Here is a 24,885-nt window from a genome sequence, read left to right as displayed (position 1 = left end):
GAGCTTCTTCGGGAACTGCGCGCTATTTTTTTAAAGCGCCGTGGAAACGAGGCGCTATTTTAGATAACATTTAAGATTACATGATAAAATATATATGTAATATATTGATTTCTTTCCAGGAGAGCCACGCCGAGCCGCAGGACTGATTTTCAATAGGGTCCTGCCGCTGCTACAATGAGGTTTATGCTTGTTTATTTGTTGTATGCTTTCAGCCAATGAATGATAAGTTGTGAGTATGTTGAACTTCTTTTGCACCGCTCGAAAACGGAGCATCCGGAGAAAAACCCATGCGCCCTGTGCCCGTACAGATGGAAACAGATGGCGATTGGTCCGTCCTTGGCTGCACCTCTTTCTCCTGGCGAGCCAGGGGTATGGCATCTCCTCGAAAACCCCCGCGGTGGGGAGGGGAGTATCCCAACACCCGTGCAGTCATCCACCAACCCCTAGCTGTTGCCTCCACGGCGCTGGATTATGGGCAGCCACGGGCAGCAGTAGCAGCGTAGCCACCACCAGCAGCAGCGAGAGAGAGAGGAGACAGAGAGGAAGAGGGAACGTTTGCAAATGTGTTCCTTAACGTGGCGAATTTAAAACCACAAAGAACGTAGATGCACAGCCGCTGTGCCCCTGAGTTGCACAAATCATTCCTTTTCACACGGCAAGAAAAAAATCCCATTCCTACCCCCCCCCCCTCTCTCTCTCTCTCTCTTGTGCAGTAACAATACAGAGGGGCTGTGAAAAATACATTAAATATACATTAGCCGAGCTGCGCGGTAGGCTGTTTTGTGTTGAATTATTTATCAGCTTCGGCCAAGCACGATCCAAGTTCACACACGCGCACACGTGCCCGTTTGAGCTGGCCGTGTGTGTGTGTTTTTGAGGAGCGGTGGTGTAACGGTTAGCGCGCTGCGCTCCGAACCCGGCGACACGAGTTCGATCCCCGCTCACGGCCAACACCAGCGACGATGATCTGAGCCGGTCCTGCGACTCCTCTAGGTCGACTCAGCCTCAAATGAGCACCTTGCACGGTGTGTAAACATCGCCACCGGGGAGACGAAGGCAGTCGGGCGTGGTGCTGGCCACCCACCCCCTCGTGTACCGTGCCAGCTTTTATAGGTGCTCGCGAACAGCGCTTGCCACAAAAGTACGTTAAGGCTATACGGGGGGTATCTGTCTGTGGAGAGACGGGAGGAGTTGGGGTGGGGGGGTGAGGGTCGCGGGGGACGAGAGGGGTGGAGGAGATGGATCGGTTGGTGGGACAACGAGCAACTGTGGTACCCGTGGCCACACCACCGTGGGAAGGCGAGTCGAGTCAAGGATGTAACTGCGCCGCGGTGGCGAGATGTTAACTACCTCGCTTGGCATACAGGAGCACGTGGGTTCGATCCCGACCCCGACGCCTTGCTGTTTATTTGGAGCTTGCGTGTCTCTATGCCCACGGTCGCGTGGGTTTTTCTCCGGGTCCTCCCGTTTGTCCCTCCACGTTTAGAAACATGCGTTTTAGAAAATGTGTCTGCAATAAATGTGCACGTGAGAAGCCACTCCGTTGAGCTATTATTTGTGGTCAGGTGGCTTCTGAAAAAATAGCCATGTAACTCAGCGGGCCTTACCTGGTCAAATAAAATAAAAATAAAAACGAGTCTCGTTCATTAATGCATGGGGAAAAAGAAAGGAACTGGAGAGGGACGAGAGAAGAAGACGATTGGGAAATGAGAGAAAAAGGATGGAAAAGCAGAGGGTCAGGAGGGATGCCGATAGGGCGGAAGAGGCTACACGAGGGCCTCGACGCTGCTCCTCGGAGGAGGAGGAGCGGCGTCTGTTTTCACAGAGGGCGGGGAAATGGCGGGGAAGGGGCGGGGCCAACGGATTATTCAGATTGGGCGTGGCCGCACGCAGAAGCCACGCGATTCGCGGGGACGCTTGAGCTGAGCTAAGAACGGTATGGAGAGATGCGAGACGGCTGAATGGGACTCTGCACGGGAGAAGCTGAAGATCGCGATAGGTGGAAGACACGGACCGCACGAGGAGCATCGACCGACCCCCTCAGTTGACACCCTTGAGCAGTGGTTCTTCACCCGGGGTGCACGCTGCACCACCCTGGGGGTGCGAGATGCCCCTTTCTGGGGGTGCGAGATGCCCCTTTCTGGGGGTGCGAGACGTGGCCCAGATTTTTTTCCGAACGTTAATAATAGAAAACACAAATTAAGCACGGCCACTTAGGCACAGCTACTTTGTTTCGTCAAAGCTACTTATTTTCTTTAGCATATATATATTTGTTTTTGCGATAGAGAACCAAATGGGGGCAAGGCTGCAGTATAGGTTAATAACAACTGCCCTAGAGTCTTAGACAGATCGAGTGAATGGGGTGGGGGGATGAAGGGGGGCTGGGGGAGATGACGGTTTTGCGGATAGAGTGACCGCGAAGGTTTTGCGATCGTCTATCCCCTTGTGAAGTGAAACAATGCACCCCCTGCAGAGTACACGATCTGCTTCGCCGAGCAGGGTCACGGGGATGAGGGTTTACTGGGAGAGGCGTAACACAGCAAACACAACACATACACAACATACATACACACAGCACACACACATAACATACACACAATATACACATTCACATAACTTACACACAACACACATAAACCGCACACAGTACATACACACAATACACACACAACACATACACACAGCATACACACAACACACAGCATACACACATACACACAGCATACACACATACACACATCACACACAAAACACACACATACAACACACACACAAGAAACACACAACACACGCACAATACGCACACCCACAACACATACACGCACAACATACACACAACACGCACACAACACACACACACACAACACACACAAATGGATTAGCATCTTGACGCATGACGTGCTGTGAGATGTGACGGTGGTGGCTGGTTGGCAGTGTGTGTGTGCGATGCGGTAGCGGAGTGGTTAGCGCACCGCGTTACGAACCCCCCGACTCGAGTTCGATTCGCGATCACGGCCACCAACACCACCGACGATTATCTGAACCGGTCCTGGGACCTCCCCTAGGTCTGAATGTTACTGTCTAATGCATACAAAATGCCCGATGGCGAAAGCGGCGGTTTCAAACACGACACAAAGACAAAGATCCCCCGTATAGCATTAACAGACTGTAGGGGCAAGTGCTGTTAGCGAGCACCTATGAAGGCCAGAACGGCACACGAGGGGTGGGTGGCAAGCACCACGCCCGGCCGCCTTTGTCTCCCTAGTGGCGATGTTTTTTACGCACCGCACCAGGTACTCATTTGAGGCCCAGAACCGGTTCAGATAATCGTCACTGGTATTGGCCGTGAGCGTAAATCGAACCCGGGTCGCCAGGGTCGTAGCGCAGCGCGCTAACCGCTACACTACCGCTCCCCAAGACGCACACACACACACGTGCAAAAAACCACCAGCAGTTCCTGCAGAATCGCATTGCGCTCCTGCTTGTCTTCAATCGCCATCAAAATAAATGTTGACCTCATGTGACCAATGACTGACAGCGGCGGTGATGCAGTGAATGGACAAACTGGTGTCGTCGTGAGTAGGACTCATGGACACGACGTCGATCACCGCTGCCAGAGTCTCCGTCTTGGCGGAGTCTTCCCGCACCCTCACCGTGAGCTCGGCGATTCCAGATTTGATCGTGGGTCCACCACAAGCAGAACAACCACGAGACGGACGAATCATCGTAAAAAAAAAAACAACAACAAAAAATAAACAACCCCACGGCATTACGTTTCATTAGCACGGTTATTAAAGAGAATAATGAGCCAATAATGTTTGTTTGTGTGTAACGCGTGTGACGTCACTCCACATGCCGCACCGCCCCCCCCCCCGTCATTAATATTCATGAGCGGGTGGATTTTTACACTCACGCAGAAAAGGAAGAGCTGGAAATAATTTTGTTCGCAAATTCGCTTTAAGTTTCACGTTTCTTTATTGAAAGTGAATCTAATAAATAATTCTGCGCAGCAACAAAGTGAATTTGGTGTTTGTATTTATTTCTTCAGCACTTGAGACAAAAGATAATTCTAATTTATGCTTCTACATTATTGCGAAATATACATTTCTCGGTGATGTTCCAGATATTGTAGCGATTTCCATTTAATGTTAACCCCAGCGACCGAAAGCAGAAGAGAATAAAGTATCAGAGCAGTGAATTTGAACAAACTGAAGGTCAGTTATATACAGTGCTATAGTGAAATGCAGTGAAGTGTTTTATGACGTAGTTTTGTGCAAGATTCGCTGACATTAAATTGACACAAGGTACAATTATACTCTGCTGAACTTTTTTCGTAAATATTCCGTCCTCGGGCGGACAAACAAGCGAGTGAAATAGACCGTGAGTTTGCAGTGGATAATCACTGCGTCTCGAGCCAAGCCGGTAACTATCAGTACCACGCCAGGATAAATAACGCCCCCCCTCAACCCCCCCCCCTCCCCTTGTTAGGGCTGTGTCGGTCCAGCAATTGGAGCTCGTGTCTGTAACACACGAGACAAAAGATTCCCCCGGATAGCCTCATGAGACTTTTGGACGAGTTCTGGAAGAGAGTAGCAGCTATGAAGGCCGGCGCGGCGCGCGAGACGGGGGTGGGTGGCCAGCACCACGCCCGGCCGCCTTTGTCTCCCGAGCGGCGATGTTTACACGTCGCACAAGGTTACGAATTTGTGGCCGAGTCGACGTAGGGGGTGGCCCGGGAGCGGTTCAGATAAACGCCACTGCTGTTGATCGCGAGCGGGAATCGAACTCGGGTCTGCCGCGTTCGTTTCGCAGCGTGGCTAACCACTGCGCCACCGCTCCCCACACGTGCTTCCAGACAAACAACACACAAAGGCAAATATCCCCCGTATAGGCTGTAACAGACTGTAGGGGCAAGTGCTGTTAGCGAGCACCTGTGAAGGCCGGCACGGCACACGAGGGGGTTGGTGGCCAACACCACGCCCGGCCGCCTTTGTCTCCCTAATGGCGATGTTTACACATCGCCTCAGGTACTCGTTTGACGCTGAGTAGACTTAGGGGAGGCCCAGGACCGGTTCAGATAATCGTCACCGGTTTTGGCCGTGAGCGGGAATGGAACCCGGGTCGCCAGGTTCGTAGCGCAGCGCTAACCGCTGCGCCACCGCTCCCCACACGTGCTCCCAAACAACACACAGGCGCACACTCACGCACGCTCGCATTACGCGATTCCTGCGACAATTGGGTGCTATAATGAGGCGTTGCACGCCGAGTGACTGAGCACTCCACTGTTGTGGTTCGGTTGTTCGTCTCGCTCCAATTTCATGTGACCGTTTAGGAACATCCCTCTAACGTTCTGTCGACGTCGAGAGGCGATGCCGCGGTGTACACACACACACAAAAGGACACACACAAAAATGGTTCGTTAGCACACTGCGCTTGCGGTCCAGTGATCGCCGGCATCGCATTCGATCTTCAGGCGCGGCAGTTGAAACAATGGTGGAAAGTGACTTCAACTCCGTCACCACCACCACCACAACCATGCACCCGAACCACCGCCGCCGCCTTTATCCACCCAGCAGTATAAATGGGCCACACCACATTTTAAACGATTAAACTTTTAAAACGTTTAATTTGTTTTTACGAGGTCAGGCCCACTGAGCTATACAGCCCCTTTTTTCAGGAGCGAAAAGTCCACAAATGGTCGCCCGACGGAGTGGCTTATCGCGTGGAAATGGTATAGCGGCCAAATGCTCTAAACGCACGTTTCCAAATGTGGAAGGAAAACCCGGAGGATCCTGATAATAATCCACGCGATCACGGGGGCGAGAGACACGCACACTCCATCCAACCCCTGGCCTCCTGTATACCGGGCGAGGTAGTCAACATCTCGCCACAGCCTTTGCCTCCCCAGCGGCACGGTGGGGTAAAGTGGTGGGTAACTCCCGCCTCTTCCAAGACATCCGTCTCGGTTAGCTCGCGCACGTGGTTCACCGATCGCACGACAAGTCTTCCACGTGGCCCTGCTCGTGGTTACCTTGTGCTCCCTCGTCGTTTGACATCGATCGTCCAAATCAATGACATTCAGTGGCACGTGCTTTCCGATGAGCGCAATGAAATGCGACGATGATGATTATGATGATGACGAATGAATGATCTTTTAAAGTTTTTTTTTTTTCTCTCTAACCACTCTGCAAAGAGTTTCTGAATGGTGAGCTCGTCATTGCACGACGTCATTGTAATAGAAGTTTGGAAGAAGCAAACAACGCATTTTTGCGCGTGTGCCGTGCGGTCGCACCTTTGCAGGGAACTGTTATTAATTATTATCTCTCTCACAATGCACGCGTAGATTTATTTTATTTTCCCTTGCAAGCCTGGGTTCTTAACATCGTAAGCATCGCATTGAATCTATAATCAGCGTCTCTCGTGGAGATGGGACCACGAGAGGACAACGAACCACCAACACCCGGGCGCTTGACATCAGCGCTGAAAACATCACGAGGCCTCCTTTGCCTACTGGTAGCAAAATATAAAAATAGGTTTTTTACTCTTTTTTTTCTGGCATCAAAACTGACATGTTTGCATTAACCACAATACCTGCGGTCAATCAATTTCAAGGACAATGCATACATTATCAGAGTTGTTTTTTGTTTGCATTCTGACCCCAGGTATTGTGGTTAATGCAAACATGATTCCTTGCTAAAAGGTGTCAGTTTTGTTGCCAGATAAAAGGGTATAAAACCTATTATTATCGGTGCTGAAGTGGCTTGCGTGGCGCTGCTGCTGCAGCACGTCTCACGGATGTCTGAAGAATGCATTTGCAACGTCTCAGGGATGGCTCAGGAATGTCATCGCCACGTCTCAGGAATGTCTTAGGAATGTCTTTGCACCGTCCCAGGAATGTCTTTGTGATGTCTCAGGATCGTGTTTTCAACGTCACAGGAATGTCTCACTAATGTATCAGACGTCTGAAAATCCACGTCCCCCTCTTTAAAAAAAAATAATTAATCGCGTTTCATTTGTCCGCTCCTGCATGGCTACATGGACGTCGTGTGACGTATCAAGAGTCTTTGCCACGTGAGTTCATTTGCACAGTTTCCCTCTTCGCAAATCCCCGCCAGCCGAACTTCTCGAGCTGCCCGCAAACAAACGCGGCCTCGGCGTGATGCGGAGCTTTGAACGGGGAACCACGCGTGTGTTGAAATTGCGCATTGTCGCTGCTTCGCGCGATTTCCTTGTCGTGGAGTGACACCTTGGGGTCATGGTTGAACATTGCACGTTGTACTGCCGCGCTCGCATAGTCTGTTGCAGAATAAAGGTTTGCGTCGCCGTGGGAATGCTAGCTCACGGGATCATTTCAGAATGAGAATCTTTATTTATACTGGAGGATTCCGATGAGCTGTAAAGCTTGCTTACTTTCTACGGATGTCCAGTAGGGGCACGGGGTCAGAACGTTACAACAATTCAGAAAAAAAACACAATAGGAGTGCAATGTATAGGAAAAGTAAACAAATCACTTAAGAAATTAAAAATGTTTTTGTTTGAATCTTACCAGGTAAAGTCCACTGAGGTACTAAGTTATTTTGCAGGAGCGACCAGGCCACAAATGAGAGCTCAACGAAGTGGCTTATCATCGTGTGGACATTTATAGCAGCAAAATAATCGCAATGTTCTCAATTTCTCGGTAAATGCCCCTCGCCCCAACCTTGGCTGTGACTCTTCTTGACCATCGGTGACGTCAGCCCTTCCCGCCAGTGACGTGTTCTCCCCGGGCCCACCTCGCAGTTGGAATCGTGCATGTCACGTGTGAGTTCTCCCAGCCACGTGTTTTCTTCTTCCAGTTTGTTGTATGTATTCATGTATGTATGTTGAACTTATTTCGCACCGTGCTATGTAGCCAAAACCGTGCAAATAAGAAACATCCCAATGCCATTAAATTATCCAGCAGGTAAGCCTTTCTGAGTCTCAAAAATATTTTTCAGCAAGGGTCCTGCTACATTGGGATGTTTGACCAATTTACAATTATAAATTTAGTTTAATTTCTTAATCAGGGCACGGTTATTTTGCCAAAACATGTATTAATTCATTCATCCAGTGCGTAAGAATTATATTTGTTGGCCACGTGTAGCTCTTGTAGCTCTCCGCCGAACCTAATGGAGAGTCCTGAACAATATTCAACATGTAATTACGAAGACACTTTATGAGTTGAAAGGGAACGCAATCTGTTCCATGCAATAATAGCTTTGTAAAAGAGTCGGTACAGATATAATTCGCCACTGGTGTAGCCGTGGCCGAGATACCAAACTCATTATTCTGCCTGATTCGTAGTGCAGGGCGCTAACCACTGAAAATAAGTGCAGCATCCATCCCATACCACTCAAATTCATACTGCTCCCTATTTTGTACACTTAGTAATTGTTCAATTTATGCCGCTTGCAGTTTCTGCGCTCGTGCCAAAAACTAGCTGTTAAAACCGTATAACACGTGCATACATAAATTATTCAAATCCTCGGCCAAAAACTTTTTTGCAAACATATTTTGGTAAGATATTTTTTTCGTGACCCACATTTCCAGCAACGCGACGCGTCGCTTTCGGTTTCAGTCTGGAGGCATCTGCCCCTTTGCTTTATTCACAAAACGAATGCAGCGGTGCAAAGCCAAAGTGCTGTGTCCATTGAGCCAATTAGAGAGTCGATGAAGAAGTCTTCTCATTAGCAGTAGGTTGACAGTGTAGTGAAATTACCAGCAATGCGCGGAGCGAAGCAGTAATTCGTCAATTTAAGTCAATTCCCATGCGCTCATGATGCTTGCATTGGGTTGTGTGTGTGTGGTGGGGGTTGATGATGTAGCGATTTGCTGCGTTGCGTTACGAACCTGGCTATCGGAGTTCGGTTCCCGCTCACAACTAACATCAGTGACGATGTATCTGAACTGGTCCTGGGCCTCCTTTAGGCCGACTCAGTCGCAAATGAGTACCTGGTGTGGTGTGTAAATATCAACACTTGGGAGACAAAGGCGGTCAGGCGTGGTGCTGGTCACCCACCCCCTCGTGTGCCGTTCCGGTGCTCTTCACAGGTGCTCCCTAACAGCACTTGCCCCAACAGTCTGTTCAGGCTATAGGGGGGGATATTTGTGCATGATAATCGGTTGTTTATAAATATCAGCATCGTAATTATCATCAACTGTGCCATTTCGCTCCTGAACATATCGCCACACGCAAGAATAGAATTCACCATGTTCAATCCACTGCTGGATGAAGGCACGCGAGGCATACAGACTGGTGAAAACTCCCACAATTATGCGCCACAGTTAATCTTGTTTTTTTTTTACTAATGTTACATTTAGGTCATTCCGGTGAACAAAACTGTACAAATGAGATAATGTTAGTGTTAACTATTCACATGAAAATTTAAATACTGGTCGTTAGGATGTTTTGTTTTAATGTCATTCTTATCAGGCCCCATGGTATTAAGTGCAGTCTCCAACTCTTAGCACTCACTCTCTCCTGGCCTGTGTATCTGCTACGAAGAAGGCAAGGGACATTGCCCGAAACGTCGCCAGTTATTGTTTTCCTTTTAAGGCCACGCTATTGAAGAACGTGATGATTTTGTGCTGCGCTTTAGTTGTGATTGTGTGCCACTGTATGTATGTTGAACTTCTTTCGCAGCGTACGTAGCCAACCGTGCTAATCGGAGGTGCCGGGGGGGGGGGGACGGTCAACCAAACCAAACACATAAAAGCAGTTCTAAGTAGATTCGTTCCCACTGTCTATGCAAGCAGGATCACCACCACTGCAAAATCTGTACAAATGATAGGGAGTGGGGGCGGGCGGGGGAAAAAACGAGACTCAGAAAATGTCAATTCCCCAATTCTCGAATCTTCTGTCGTCTGTCGTATGGCAGGAAGGGAAAGGGACAGTTTTTTTTCTCTACCAATCCAAGTAGGCCAGCCCCGGCCTACTTAGACCTGTCACACAAACAACAATTACATTTTCTTTTCCCGCGCTTTCAGATTTTTAATCCGTAAATTAATACCATATTATTGTTTTCTTTGGGTCTTTCGGTAATGCCACGTAGATGGGAAAATAATAAAATAAATAAAATAATAACAATACCACGACATTTCGATCGCAACACAAGCAATCGTCATCAGGTGAAAAATACAGCGGGAGAGCTGCTGAGGCAGGAAAAATATATGGCGGGAGCGCTGCTCAGGCAGGGTGTTACAAAGGTTTGAGAGGTTCGTATAAAGCTTCGTATTATTATTATGCTTTTCATGTTCATAGGCCCAACAGTGTGGTCCGCGGGTGGTGCATTTGAATCCAAAGCGGCACCGCTGTCCGATTGAGTTTGACGACCTTTGAAGCAAGCCGTGGCAGCAGCAGAATCATCAGCAGCAGAATCATCAGCAGCAGAATCATCAGCAGCAGCCTCTGTGTGGATCACGCAGACGACACGGCCTGGACGTTACACGGATGACGCGTCCGTCGGTGACGGCGGCGGCTGCGGTGGTGGCGGCGATGGCGTTTTGATGATGGCTTGGACTTCGCGGCCGCAATCGCAGCTCGCGCGATTCTTTGATATTCCATTTGTGCACAGTGTGCGCACGCGTCCTCCCACGCAGCGTTGGAGAGCGCGGCGTAGCGAGGAGGTCCGTTGGCGGTCATGGTCAGAGAGAAGCCCCGTGCCTCCATCAGTCGGGTGCCCAATGAGCTTTTTCTTTGCCTCGTCCATCGCCGCTCACGGACGTCTGCTGTGCTTTATTTATTGGTTTTGCTTTTGTAAATTTGGTGACCCAGGTCACTGACGCAGATGAGATGTATCACGGTATCTTGGCTTCTAACCTGGTTAAACAACATGAATTTGACTTAACGTCTCATACTCTTTGGTTCTATTCGGTAAAGTCACGTAGGTAAAAATAAAATAACAAAAAAAAAGCGGTTAGCGCATTGTACTCCGGCGACCTGAGTTCAATTCCCAGCCACGATCAACGTCGAAGACGAGTGAAATCCGAAACAACCTGTGAAATAGACACGGCATGGGGGAAGCCTTCATCCAGCAGTGGCTTAACAAGGGGCTGTAAATGTCTATTATTATTATGACCGTTGAATACTTTCACTGTGTATTAAAAATCCCATTTTAATCGCCATTTGTAGTCAGTTTGGCTGAAGCCACGGCACACGCACAAAGATAAGCTGTCTCTAATCTTTCCGTTTGGCTCCAGACACATTGGCACGGGTGCGTGGGCGCACCACCACATCGTTAGATATGATGTCAAACAGGGACATCATAGCGAGCTGAGGTATTTCGCACCCGACGATGGCACTAGCCACCGGCAAGGAGATAATGAGGGACGTGTTCTCTGTGTTCCTCCGCCTTAATACGACACACACACTTTGGACTCTGTACATTGAATGTTGAGACAAGTTCAACTAAAAGCGTACGCGTGGAATGCGCGCAGCGCTTTCCAACACGCGTCTTGTCTCCCCGAGTATTTAATTAGCTGCTCGTAGCTGTCGTGGTGGTGGGGGGGGGGACGTTTTCATATTTGCAAGCGTTAAAAAAAAATCTTCTCTCTCGGTATTTTTTTTTGTCTCCAGGTTTTTTCGGGAAACAACCCTTTGATTAATTCGGTCGGTATTTCGGGTAAGTCCCTAATACCGAACGCAACTTTTGACTAAAGTTTCGCTCATATTAGAACATCGTTATTTATCGTGATCCAGAGCTGATGCACCAACCCGTTTGCAACCTTATGGGTCGAAGCCGTTAGAAATGGGACGGAAGATGGCATAATTTATTCGCCATTTCTGTAAGATGTATTAACAGCGGCTATCGCTCGAGCTTAAAAATGGTATATGGCTCATAAAAAAATGCTGAGATGAAAATTCACCACCAATGACATGCAGGCTAGGTGGATTCTTCAAGTGCGTTGCTCACAGGGGCGGAGCCAGGATTTTGACTTTGGGGGGGCTGACTTCAATATTCTGAGATATCCAGTGTATGTTTTCAATGGCGCCACAAATAGGTCGGAGCCGCTGATGTGGCTAAGTTCGATAAGTTCGAAAGGTTGCCGCTCAAGCAGCCTGCAGGGCAGCACAAGGTGACAGCCAGCATTTTACAGCAGCCGGATATCCGATTATCCCGATTTACCGACTTTCCCAAAATTTCAGGGGGGGCTATGCCCCCCCCCCCAGCCCCCCTGTGGCTCCGCCCCTGGTCGCTCATGATACCTTGCTGATCTCGTGAAGGAGCATAAGCCATCACGCGAACTCCGGTTATTCTTACAGCAGCAGGCTTTTGGCTAGCCATCGAACAAAGACGGTCACCGCATCGAGAGCACTTTCAGATGAGCTTCTGCGGCCGTCTGGAATGCTCTTCACTTTCGAAATAAGGACGCCATTGGAACTATGCAATTTTAAATCTAGATTGCAAACTAATTTCCTCAGAACAGTTTCTTTAGGGCTTAGTTTGTCATTCACTCGTGCCTCCAATTAGCACGGTTGGCTACGTATGGTGCGAAAGAAGTTCAACATACATGAGATCTGCCCAAAGGGATGACTTAGACAAGGGGTGATGGAGGTGGCGGGGTGAGGGGTGGGAGAGCAATAATTGAGTTGGCTCTCTTTTCCATCCTTTCAGCCCAACCCCGAGGACAAGCAACGTTACAAGCCATATTATGATGCATGTCATCATCATCAACGGCCATGGTCAATCCACCGCTGGACGAAGCCACTCCCAAGCCTTCACAATCATTACACAGTTGTTATATGTGGAACGCAATGACTTCAGACACGGACTGTAGAGGGCTTCTCATTTATTTCTCGTCGGCATACAGCTAACGACTTTAATGACGCAGTCACTGTTACTTATCCCTGGCTGACTATACAGCTGGTTGACTATAAAGCGACGACGACGATGCTAACTGTGTAGTTCTATGGATCTATATAGTGAGCGACGACGATGATGACGAAGAAGAGGTGGCAGCAACGACGATGATGAGGACCCCGAACTCCCCGTGCGCTCAGAAACCCCCGTTCACACTCCCCCTTTAAATACCCCCGAGCGCGGCCATGCCACTCTTCACGAAGTCTCTCTTTGACCCTTGGACTAGTTTTCACCCTGTTCTATGGTTCTTTCGGCAAAGTCACGTAGATAGAAAATCAAATAAAAATAATAAAAAATAACAGAAGTAAAAAATGTCAAAAATAAAAAAATATATATTAAAAAGAACCGTAGAATATGAATTCCTGCAGTCACGAAATTTTAAAGTCGAAATTTAGTTTTCCTACTCTAGTTGTCGCTCACACATCCCTTGTGATGAGACTTTGTAGGATGAACGTTGTGATTTATAACGGGCACGGGATGACCAATAAGGTCTGGATTGGTCTGTAATAAGGTAGGCGCTCATAAGGGGTTGACAGGTATGTGTATTATTGATTATATTTACGTCATATGTGTGTATGAATGTTAAACTTCTTTCGCACCGTACGTAGCCAGCCGTGCTAATCGGAGGTGCGTGGAGAAGGACAACAAACTAAACACACACAATTTCAGTTCTAAACAAATTCCTTTTCAATCTAGATGACTTAAAAGAGCATAGCATCCAGCGGCTTCCGAATATCGGAAGAGCGTTCCAGACGGAGGTGCCAATTATGGCTGTCGCCTGATGAAGCTGGTTGTAATTACTGGCGAAACGTCGTACTCTGTAAATGTTGTGGCTTGGCTCTCCAACACACGCCGGTGTGCTGTACTCGTGACGAATTGGCCACGTTCTGTTTACGTGACAACCCTTACTAGTTGTTCTGTGTCGGGTGGTGGCGGGTTTTAACGACACATTTGTATATTTACTCGATCTAACCCCAACCCCCCTCCCCTGTGTTATGGGTGCCAATTATGATTAACCTCAATCGAGCATTAGTTCGTATCGTTAATTTCCTCCTAAACACAAAACACACCCCACAAACACACGTGTGTGTGTGTGGGGGGGTATGTTGCGCGTGTTTAGACCTGTACACAATTTTTTTGTCTTAAAAAAAAAACCCGTTCAACTTCAATCTGTGGCCCTGCAGTGATCTCACACGTGAGAGAGAGAGACAGACAGAGAGAGACACAGAGAGACAAGAGCCGGTTCCGAGTTGAAGCCGCGAGACCCGGGTAACCCGGTCCATGCGTCGCCCGCCTACCTTCGCAACACGAGAGAAGGGGTGGTGGTGCTGGTGGTAGTGGTAGGGGGGTGGTTGTTGTGTGTGGAGAGAGAGAGAGAGACGCCGCGAAACACCGTAACACTCAACACCGCCCTTGCCTTCCCTTACCCCCGGGTCTTCTTGTTCGCCCGTAAATAAATCGCCAGTCGACCGGGTGAGTCGCGTGATTGTTGATAGCGAACGGGGGCGCGGTTGTGTCGATTTGCGTTTTTGATTCAAAGTTCGGCGAAATTTGCGGCCGATTTTTCGTGTTGACACCGGCTGCGGCCTACGCGAGTCGTGCTCGGGGTGGGGTGGGGGCGGCGGCGGGCGGCACCGAGGCTCGGATAGAAGCTGGGCCGGGCTGGGCGATGCCTTTGCCGGCAGGCCGAAACAGGTCGATCCCGTAACCGCCACCGATGCTGTTATAACGCTGTAACGCCGCGTTCAATCTTACGATAGTTGAATGCGTCAACGTCAGCAGCGTAGAAGGTGTTCATGAGTGCGTATGTTCTGTTGGAAATGTACAAAAAAAAAGTATGTACGGTATAGTATAGTTCGTGCGACGTGTACGTGTCCGTACGCGCTGCAGTCACATGAACCGTCATCCAGGGTCTATCCACTGCTGGATGAAGGCGTCCTTCCCTCCAAGCCGCCGCCTTTATCGCGCTTATGCTGCGGTGATGTACCACAAGCCGCCTAGCAACTTGCACACGAGCGAGATTCCGTCGCTCCATCTTCCTCGCTTTGACGCCCTCTCGTAACGCGCCTATCCATCCCTTGGGGGGGGAAGGGTGGCACTGGCAGCATTATTTTAACAATAAGTGAATTCCGTGATCAATAAACAAAAGCCAACGGGCATTTTAAATAGCCACGTTTTTTTTTGTCCATATTACAGTCTGCGGAGAGTTTGAGAAAAGTTGCAGGCTCGAAACGCGCGTTATTTAACGTTTATATTGACAGCCACGTATTCAAGTTGACGGCTCATTCAATATAGTGAACAAGCTTGACCATGCTTCACCACGCGGGTAGGTGTAGCCGGGGAGGAGACTTGCTCGACTATCTCTTGCCACTTTGCTTAGCCGTGGCCAGGAATCGATCTCATCATATTCTTATTGCCTGGGTTCACTCTTATTCTGCGCTAACCACTGCGCTACCGTTTCACCCCCAGTCCAAAGTTAGATTTCAAAGTCACGGCTGGTGTTAAGTTACACTTGCACACATTTGGGAGACGTGAATGCTATTAAGCATATTTGTTTTATGGCTAAAACGGAACGCCCATTGGCTATCATTAAATATTTCACACGTAGGACGGTGTCACACCCCCCCCCACCCCTTGTCGACTAGTTTTCTTGCGGGATTAGATTCGACTTTGGCGGTACACGTTGACAGGCCGTAGGGGGGGGGGGGGGTGGACCACGGTAGTCTATTTCAATTACGAATAAACATCGTTTTGCCTTTCACAAAGTGGCCCATTGGCGGATGTTGGTTAACGTCTAACCGTGTAGCTTATTAACTTGCCGGTGCCGTTAACGTAAAATAATGGTCATTCAAATATTCCACACCAGGAATTCGCCACGAAGTGACGGTGACGTCACCACGGCGCCTGTGCCAGGCTGCGTGCACTCTGAGACAGCCACGTGAAGTGTCGAAGGCCTCGCTCGCTGCCGACAGGGGGTCTCGGGACCAGACTCTATCAGTGCCCGATGGGTTGTCTGACTGAGATGACCGGTAGATGCACCACCAGCTATAACCACCCCCTCCCCCGCCCCTACTGTGTCAACTTGTTTTATTTTATCCACCCGGCGCTCCGCACGTTGTTGTGAGCGTCGCTTCTCAGTTGTTGGAGGGCGACTGCCGCCTCTAAACTGCCCAGTAGCGTCTGTCACGAGCCTCCTCAAATATGGAAATATGCCACGCACACGCTTGCCTTAAAACTGCTTGATCGAATTGCCGCAACAATGTTCTAAGTACGTGTGCTCTATGAAGGATACGCCCTCTGGTAACAAGATATCGTATCTCAGCTGTGCGTTTCCTCTCCTCAATGCGGTAGCTGATGTCATTATGGTCGCTCAAGATATATTATTTTTTGCGCAACTGCCAAACGCAACGTTGTTCGTAACTCGCGCTACTTCCGTAAGCGTCTCCAAATCGCGCCAGCGCTCCGTAATTTCTGTTCGTAAATAGCCCCAGATTTGTTGTCGTTAAGCACGTGTCAATATGTATTCTCTGGAGGGGGCTTTAAAATATTTTCAAAGGGGCGTTGTGGTGTGGAGTCTTGACTCGTGAACAGCGTAGCAGAAGGAGGAGGAGGGGGGTGGGCAACCGAGCGTCTTTTTTTTCTTCTGGTCAGACTAGATTTGCCACGGTGTGCGGTTGAGGCGATTTTTTTTTAAAAGGATACATTTTAATTCATTTTAAGCGGCACCACCCAACTCAATGCCATCATATCCACGAGCTATTGGCAGCTGTCGGGTTGGTGGTGTGCGCGATAGGCTATGGGCGTGGTTGCATATCGTGACTTGTCGGCTCCCTTTTCATGGCAGACGCGGTTAAAATAACGCTAAAATAAATACACGTCGTCAACGAAGCAGACGCAGCTGCTGTGAAGTGGTGTGCGTCGTGAGTTGTCACTCTTATTTGGGCGCGCACTCTTGTGCAGAAATATACGAGTGAACGTGCACGCGTAAACACGGCGGTGTAAACAAAGTGATTGGATGGCAGCATCGCGCGGTTGGGTGGCAGACTTAATTCAGCAGTGGCTTAACCGTAACCCACGACGATGATACAATAAACAGTTGCCACGTGTTAGCACTTTATGAACAACATTATTTAAAAAAAAATGTTATTGTAAGGCTTCCTCCCTCCAAGATCACATTTTTGAAAACATGAAGTTAATTGTTTCTCACTTTCACAATGAAGTAAACGGACTTGGTCCAAACTACGTGTATGACAAAGGGCAGCATGATTTTGAGAGAAAATAAGTACATAACATTAGCTCTGCCTTAATAAAATGTCGCTGTCATTAGGTGTTTTTGGCTGCTGCTTGTACGAAACATGCCTAAGCTGTCCCTTGAGTTTTTATCAGAAATGACAGTGAACACTGGGAGAAACTGATAAGGGCTCATGTGTTTTTTATTCTATCTCAGAAGACTGTAAGCCTGTATAAAGCCGATTACAGATATTTAATCTCATACATTTTCATACGCTGAATGTATGTATGCCGCAAAACTTTTACCAAACTGAGCGCCCGTCAACATCTCGGGCCAAGAAAAGCCCGCAGCGGGTGGAGATTTAATCATGCCGATTACCTCACTTCAATATATTTGTTACAAAGAATTAAGGCTTAATTAATGTGTGGCTGATTTACTGTGATTAGCACGTTGCAGACCAGGTTTTCCAGCTGTGAAATGTAATTGTTGCAAAATGCCTCCCATAAATTACAGCAGCCCTTCCCATAACCCAACCCCGTGCCCTGGGCCAGATTTTGGTATGTATTCTTTGTAAGCATTACATTATTTTTTTAACTTAAGCTACCAGTGTACTGGATTTCCTTAGGGCCAGATTTAGGTATGTTGCCTTTGTAAGAATTACATTTTTTTAAAAAAGCTTAACTACTAGCAGTGTGCTGGATTTTCTGTACAGTATGAGAATTCACCAAACTCCAAAACCAAACCTGTAATGTTTAAGACTTGTATAGCTCGTAACCGATTATAGTTGCATTAACAATATAACTATTTACATCCCTTTGGCATTACACTGCTGAATGAAGACCTTTGGCATTACACTGCTGAATACCATGTTGATTTGAGAGTTATTTAACTATACTTCCCCACCCTGGTCCATGCGGTTTGGTGAAGGGAGGGGCCCAGGACCATTTGCAATATCACTCACCACTGATGTTAAGCCATGGCTAAGAGTCACCACTCTTATACTCTACTAGCGATACTACCCGGCTTCGCCCGGGACTTGGATTCACCACGCCCGGCCGCCTTTGTCTCCCCAATGGCGATGTTCACACACCACACCAGTTACTTGTTTGAGGCTGAGTCAACCTAGAGGAGGCCCAGGACCGGTTCAAATAATGGTCACCGGCGGTGGCCGTGAGCGGGTATCGAACTCGGGTTGCCGGGTTCGTAGTGCAGCGCGCTAAGCACTACACTACCGCTCCCCCCACACACACACACACACGCGCGCGCGCGTCCATAGTTACACATACACGCGCTTTCTGCAGACTTCAGACAACTTTCAGGGTGCGTACGGCAGTAAACGACTCAAATAATAAACCAATGCTGCGCGAAGAATGCCTTCGACCTGCAACACATTTGTATGGCACTGTACCCGCGGAGGGTTGGGGGGTGGGTGACGTTTTTGCATTTGCGAGTGACATGACAGATGTGACGTCACAGCTCACTTGCCGTGCAAAATATATGCATTAATGCCCCCCCCCCCCCAAAAAAAAAAGTACAAAAGTCTATTTTTATAATTTTTGCATGGTGTACAGTCTGGAAAGTACCCATTTTGAACAGACACACATTCACAAATTTCCCTTTTATATAGATAGATTATCATTCATAAACTTGTTATTCAACTTAAAAAAAATGCGTGTTCTTGAAAAACTGCGGACAATTAGGCTTCTACACAATAGTAGCCCTGTATTGATACACCGATACACGCATCACATTGCGCACATGATAATCGAACGTTGTTTCATTTGGATATGTCATATGTGATCGGCTCACATCCCCTCAGCCTACAGCTACTGCATTCACCACGATGCCAAAAACAAATAGAATCTTGATTTAAATCCTGTTCGCGGTTCATGAAATCGAATTATTATATGCCTGCTCAATGTTTGCTCGAAATGCTGGGATGCTAACTGCTGGGAATTACTTTTCTTTGTATAATCCAGGTCCCTGTTGGATGGTGGTCAAATCGAGCAGAGCCTGCCAGCTGGACACTTGGCCACGTTGAAGCCTGCATAGCATCACTCGTGTGTGGATGCGCTGCTCGTCGGAGGGCGGACATGAGCTCGTTGAAGCCCAGCGGGCTAAAGGCCCCCAGCAAGATTGCCAAACCGGCCAGTGCGATCGCCAGACCCTGCAGAGATGGTGAGTGATAATTATAAATAGCCCCTTTCCCACGTTTACGTCATCGGAACGGAATCAATTCCGAAGGGAATCGAAAGTAAAAGGCCGTGCGGGATGGCGCGTGGCACAGTTTGGCGCCAGCTTCTGTATAGTACGCTTGTGTTGGTAAAGTTTTCTGCGATGAGCACTGCAAAATGTCTTTTAAAAGCAGCAGCGCTGTACCTCTCTAAATAAAATTAACGTGAACCGCTTGTGCGTGCTGAGATTCGGCGGTGAACGGGACCCACCCTGCAACTTGCAGACGTCTCGGAAAGGGTAAAAGTCCAAAGTCAAAGTTGTTTTCTTCACAAATGAACATTGAGGCGGTGCTCATTTGTACCCTCGAATGACACCCACTAAATGAGCCTAACCGGTCATGGGCCCTTCCTGCTAAATAAAAATCTAATCTGTTTACAGCCCTGAGCCATTTGGTGGACATTCCTCAATCTTATGGTGGGGGAAAGTGTCTCCATAGGATAACCACTATTGACTTCCCCACAAAGTGATAATAATTTTGTCGATTCCAGAGGGATGATGGGCTGAGTTAACACCCGACCAAGATTTGAACTCGCAACCTTCTAGCACTGAGCCACCTGGCTGCTTACAAATACTCATGCCTTTAAACCTCTTTCCGCCATGCAATTGGGTTGTGCCGAGCCAGACTGCCACATTTCAGGTTTCACCAGGTCGTCTTTTCACTGCAGAAGCCGAGCCGTCCTGCTGACGTCACGCGCAGTCAGTGAATCAAGACGCACGTAGATGACACGTGCGTCTTGAGGTGCACCGGTGACGAGATGTTAACTACCTCACCTGGCATGCAGGAGGTCGTGGATTCGATCCCTACCCTGACTCGTGTTGTATATTTAGAGTTTGAATGTTCTCCCCGTGGTCGCGTGGGTTTTTCTACAGGCCCTCTGGTTTTTCCCCTCCACATTTAGGATCAACATGCATTTAAGAGTATTTGGCTGCCATAAATGTCCACATGACGATAAGCCACTTTGTTGAGCTATCATTTGTGGCCAGGTTGCTTCTGAAAAAGAGCTATACAGCTCAGTGTGCCTTACCTTGCAAATTAAAAATAGTTTATGAATAGTTTAGACTCGACGGCCCAGTTTTCTTCTGGGGTTACGGACTGACTTCACATGCAGTGAACGAGGCAGTAAGCCCGGCCCTGTCCCTGCTTGACCCCAAGCCAGTTTTTTTATGTCGTCTTGTGAGGCCAGTGTAATAATGCACGTGCTTTAGATTCTGTCTTGGCACTGCAAATAACCAGTGGAAAATGACTGCGAGGGCTTTGCGTTGTCTCGACGCAGATGTGCCAGTGGAAGAGGGGTATTACTTGCCCAGGAAAACCTCGCTGAGCCTCAAAACTGTTTTTTTACGACAGTTTCACCACTTTGGAATGTTTGGCTAATTACATTTGTGAGTGTGTGGTTTCCATTCTGCCATCTTCGGGCTAGCTCGCAGCTCATTGTCATGCATCTTCATTGGGATTACATTAGCATTTACATTTTTCCTTATTCTGTAATTCTTGGCGACACTGTCGCGTGTTTCAGTCACTATGTCAGGGTTTCTCAAGTTTCATAAATGATGTCACTATAGTGTAGCGACAGTACCGAGCGAGTGGTACTGTATGTGCGGAACCTCTCCCTAGCACCTGAGTGAGTATACCATGGGAGAGGTTGAGTGAGGACACAACAGTCTGGGTGAACCCGAGGGGGCACGTGACCGGATGAGGTGGTAACGAGGACCAGAGAGGAGGTGAGAGGGACACGTGATGTGGGCCCCGAATCGTTGAGAAGGATCTGGAAAAGGGGCGTTGCCAAGGGCGGTGCCAGGCCACGCCACAGCGGATAAAATCTTGAGTCTCGGCGGTGATCGTGGTTGTTCATCTCTGGGAAGGAATCCTCCTTCTTTGTGGTTCCTCGGTCTCCGGTCTTCGCGCATATGGACCAGGCAGCGTGTTGGTTGTCCTGGTCCGATTTACTAGTTATCCCATCCAGTGTGTAGATAGTCACCTGTGGTGTTCACCCCTCCAAGTGTATATAGTTACTCGTGGTGGTCACCACCCTTAGTCATTATCCGGTTAAGTAGAGAGTTACCTATTGGGATAATGAACAAACGTGTTGCCTCCAAGATCAAGTGTGCGCCTCAATTGAACCCATTACGCGTCTGACCCAACTCAGATTTTATTTCCATGCTTACACATTTCCTTGGCTCAAATACAAATTCAGTGGCCATACGCTGCATATATCTGATTGGCGATTGGTTTTCGTGTACCACGTGATCTAAAGAACGCCACTTGATATTTTGATTCAGGCCTTAGGTGTGTGTGTGCGTTTGTGTGTTTCAAGCTGGTGACCTCTCCTTTGCAAGCCCATTGTGCTAACCGTTCACCTTGCACCACCGCGGAACATTTTCAAGATCTTGTGCGTGGAGCGGTCGTGTTGTGGTTAGAGCACCCCGCTGTGAACCCGGCAACCTGAGTTAAATTCCCACTCGCAGTTAGTTAACATCAGTCACGGATATATAGGGCCTCCCCTAGGTCAACTCGGCTTTAAATGAGTAGCTGCTGCAATGTCTAAAACATCAGCATATGGGAGACAAAGGTGGCCAGGCGTGGTGCTAGCCACCCATCCACCTGTGTGCCTTGCCAGCCATAATAACCGTGCATGAACAACACTTGCTCCAACAGTCTGTCAAATGTCACATGGGGGATCTTTATCTTTGTCAATATGTAGTGAGTTCAACTGAGTCACAGACACTTCTTGGAGGCAACACATTTTTTAATACCAACAGACTGCCCCTTAACAAGATAACAACCTATGGTGGTGGACCACCAGGCTAACTACACTAGTTACACTGGGAGTAGCTACAACGGACAGGACCACAGCTTGGTCCAGGTCCACGTGTTGGTGACTGTAGGACGTAGAACGAAGATTTCTTCAAGATGAACCACAGCAGCCGGTCCCTCTCGGGGACCCGGCTTTTCTCCTCTGTGGCGTGGCTGGCCCAGCCCTTAGCCACGACCACCTTCTAGAATCCTCGAGCAGGATCTCGACCCTGACACGTGACCACCCCTAACCCCCACCTGGGGGCCCTGTGTAGACTTTACCGGTCACGTGTCCTTCGGGGTCAACCAGAGTGCCATGGCCCTTAGTAACCCCATTTTCGTGGCCGGCACTCTCACACCCTATCCTGTAGGGGTCGGCACTGCACGCAGAGCGTGGTTCCACTCAGCACTGTCGGACAGCGCTCACCGAGCCCCTCTAGGGCCGGTACTACATACACGTGGTGCCCACGATGTCAATACATTGCACGCCGTGCCTCTCTAGGGCTGGCATTACACAGTGACATCCGCAATGTCACTACAAATAGATATGGAGACGTGTTTACCAAACAGGCACATGCAGCAGTATATATGATTGAATTTGTATATGAACGGAGAAGATTGATACATCTGGAAGATTGTATTGTGTTAGGTGACGAGGAACGGGGAAACTATACAATAGCTTGCACACACTACAGGGACTCCATTTGCGAACAACTTAGGTTCCAGAGGTCTGTTCGTAAGTCAATTTGTTCCCAAGTCCAATTTTACTTCTGTCGATTCCAAACATGTTGTACGGTGTGTACACTAAACACAGGGAATGGCTTTAAAAGTTGTATAATCTCCTTAGGTGTAGATACCACCAGGGGCGGAGCCAGGATTTTCAGCCCAGGGTGACATTCAACAAATTTTAATTTCAAGAATGATTAGAGAGTCAGCCTGTTGAACTAGACGCCATCGGTTGGTGACACACTCTGACAATGCAGTTGCACGGAGTGTCGTACACTTATACGCAGAATGTTTCAGATTTTCGATTTTTTTTTCGGGGGTGACAATTGTCTACCCTGTCACCCCCCTGGCTCCACCCCTGGATACCACTGGTTCTTCATGTTCTGCAGATCTAGATGCCACCATCGCCATCTATTGCGCGGCGGTTAAACTTACGACTCTTGGTCCGAACAGGAAACTGGACATACGGACAGGTTTGTTCGTATCTCATAAGTAGAGGAGTCCCTGCACTGCCTGTGGAAGAGCCTCCAATAGAGGGAGTTCTAGAGAGCCAGTCGAGAGGGTATTTGGCCTACCCTCTCATGCTGATCAGACGTCTTGGAAGCGGTGGGTGTACCCACACTTTACCCCACTACACGTGACCTGCCAATGGACTGGCTGTAGTTGTACCAATTTATACTGCTGGGTGAGCAGAGGCGATGTGGGGGAAGCGGGGGGGGGGCAGTATTTTATAAACTTGCATTATTGTTTAAACTTGCGGCGCCGGAACATCAAATCAAATTGGCGAATTCTACGTTGCATGTTGTGCTAAGCCATGCACCTTTTTACCACCGCAGAATATTGTCACGATCATGCACAACGTCAACCGTAGAGCAGTCAACATTGAATAACTTTTGTTTTCTCAGCAATATTCATATATGTAAGCCAATATCGCTGCCACATTTTACCGTTGACTGCCGCTCCTAAATGTTCCATGAGAGAATACTAATTTCGCTTCTCGAGCAAAACACTGGGTGGCTTGTGTTATGAATTTAAATTTGCCAATGAAATTATGCAAGATTTTTTTGTACATTATTTTTTATTCGTATTATTATTATTCCACCGGCTTTGTGCTTCCATTAACAGCATGGCTTAGAGCTCGGGTTAACATTTAAAATCCTATGTACTGTGGGATTAAAATACATTTTGACCTTGATCTCCTGAGAAAAATTCACCTTGGCGGCAGGCACTGGAAGTTGCTGTTGACTTCGCAACTCGCAGTGCACCATGGCGTAGCCATCGTATGCCTGCTCGCGTTGCACCGTGGTGCTGGATAAGGTGGCTCCTCAGGGACGAGCAGATAGAGCTGAGGCCACACGCGGTACGGCGCAACCTCTCCTTGTTTTGTACCCCCTACGTGACGCAGATAACCGGGGCTATTAATAGGACGAAATACCGATGACGGCTACCGTGCAGACTCATCCAGCGTGACGATTTATTTTTAATTGCCGCTTTCGTGCGAGGGTCCGCCTAAAACGAGGCACCGGTGTGGAAAATTGTACGTCCGACACCTGTGTAATTGTATTATTTCCTAAATATTATTTTCGGTATACGCTATGCGCGGATGCTGCCACTGTGGTTGTTAATGGTTGGCCCTCTGCTGGCCACCCTGTGAGCCCACCATGTGCCATGGACAGCTTTCTCCTTAAATTGTACCGTAGTAGATGCTCTCCAAAATAATGACGCACAAAGTTAAACCACTCGAGACACCTGCCTAACATACGCATACATGGTTTACATTCGCGTGCCGTTTGGAATGAACGTAGAGTTTTATTTTACGCAACAACGCACAAGGTTAAACCACATATATAACTTCTTGTTGTAACAGCTCTCTCGCTGGTTCAGCAATTCCACTGCTGGATAATTTTTTCGGTCTGAGGACGACAGCTTGTGTTGCAATCGAAACGTCGTGATATATTATTTTTTATTTTATTTTATTTTTCTACCTACGTGACTATACCGAAGAACCAAAGAGTAATAAC

The 24,885-nt window shown here is 48.3% G+C and overlaps 1 protein-coding gene across 13 annotated transcripts in view; it reads left to right on the top strand.

The window, feature by feature from the left end:
• Positions 1-14,105: 14,105 nt before the first annotated feature.
• Positions 14,106-24,885, top strand: part of LOC116950050 (uncharacterized) — a 75,916-nt gene continuing 65,136 nt past the window's right edge. For 6 of the 13 annotated variants that reach the window (XM_076072592.1, XM_076072588.1, XM_076072586.1 and 3 more), the window contains exons 1-2: positions 14,110-14,351; positions 19,089-19,287. In XM_076072592.1, the coding sequence (XP_075928707.1) occupies positions 19,203-19,287 (85 nt within the window). In that variant the 5' untranslated portion in view covers positions 14,110-14,351; positions 19,089-19,202. Of the gene's footprint in view, positions 14,352-19,088; positions 19,288-24,885 lie in introns of all 13 variants that reach the window. The other 7 variants (XM_076072591.1, XM_032967441.2, XM_032967451.2 and 4 more) reach the window with 6 other exon arrangements.

Source organism: Petromyzon marinus, chromosome 38, assembly GCF_048934315.1.
Source record: "Petromyzon marinus isolate PM22_M1 ecotype Great Lakes invasive population chromosome 38, UKy_Petmar_22M1.pri1.0, whole genome shotgun sequence".
Taxonomy (NCBI): Eukaryota; Metazoa; Chordata; class Hyperoartia; order Petromyzontiformes; family Petromyzontidae; genus Petromyzon; species Petromyzon marinus.
Note: the sequence above shows the minus strand (reverse complement) of the source record. Positions and strands in the feature narration are given on the sequence as shown.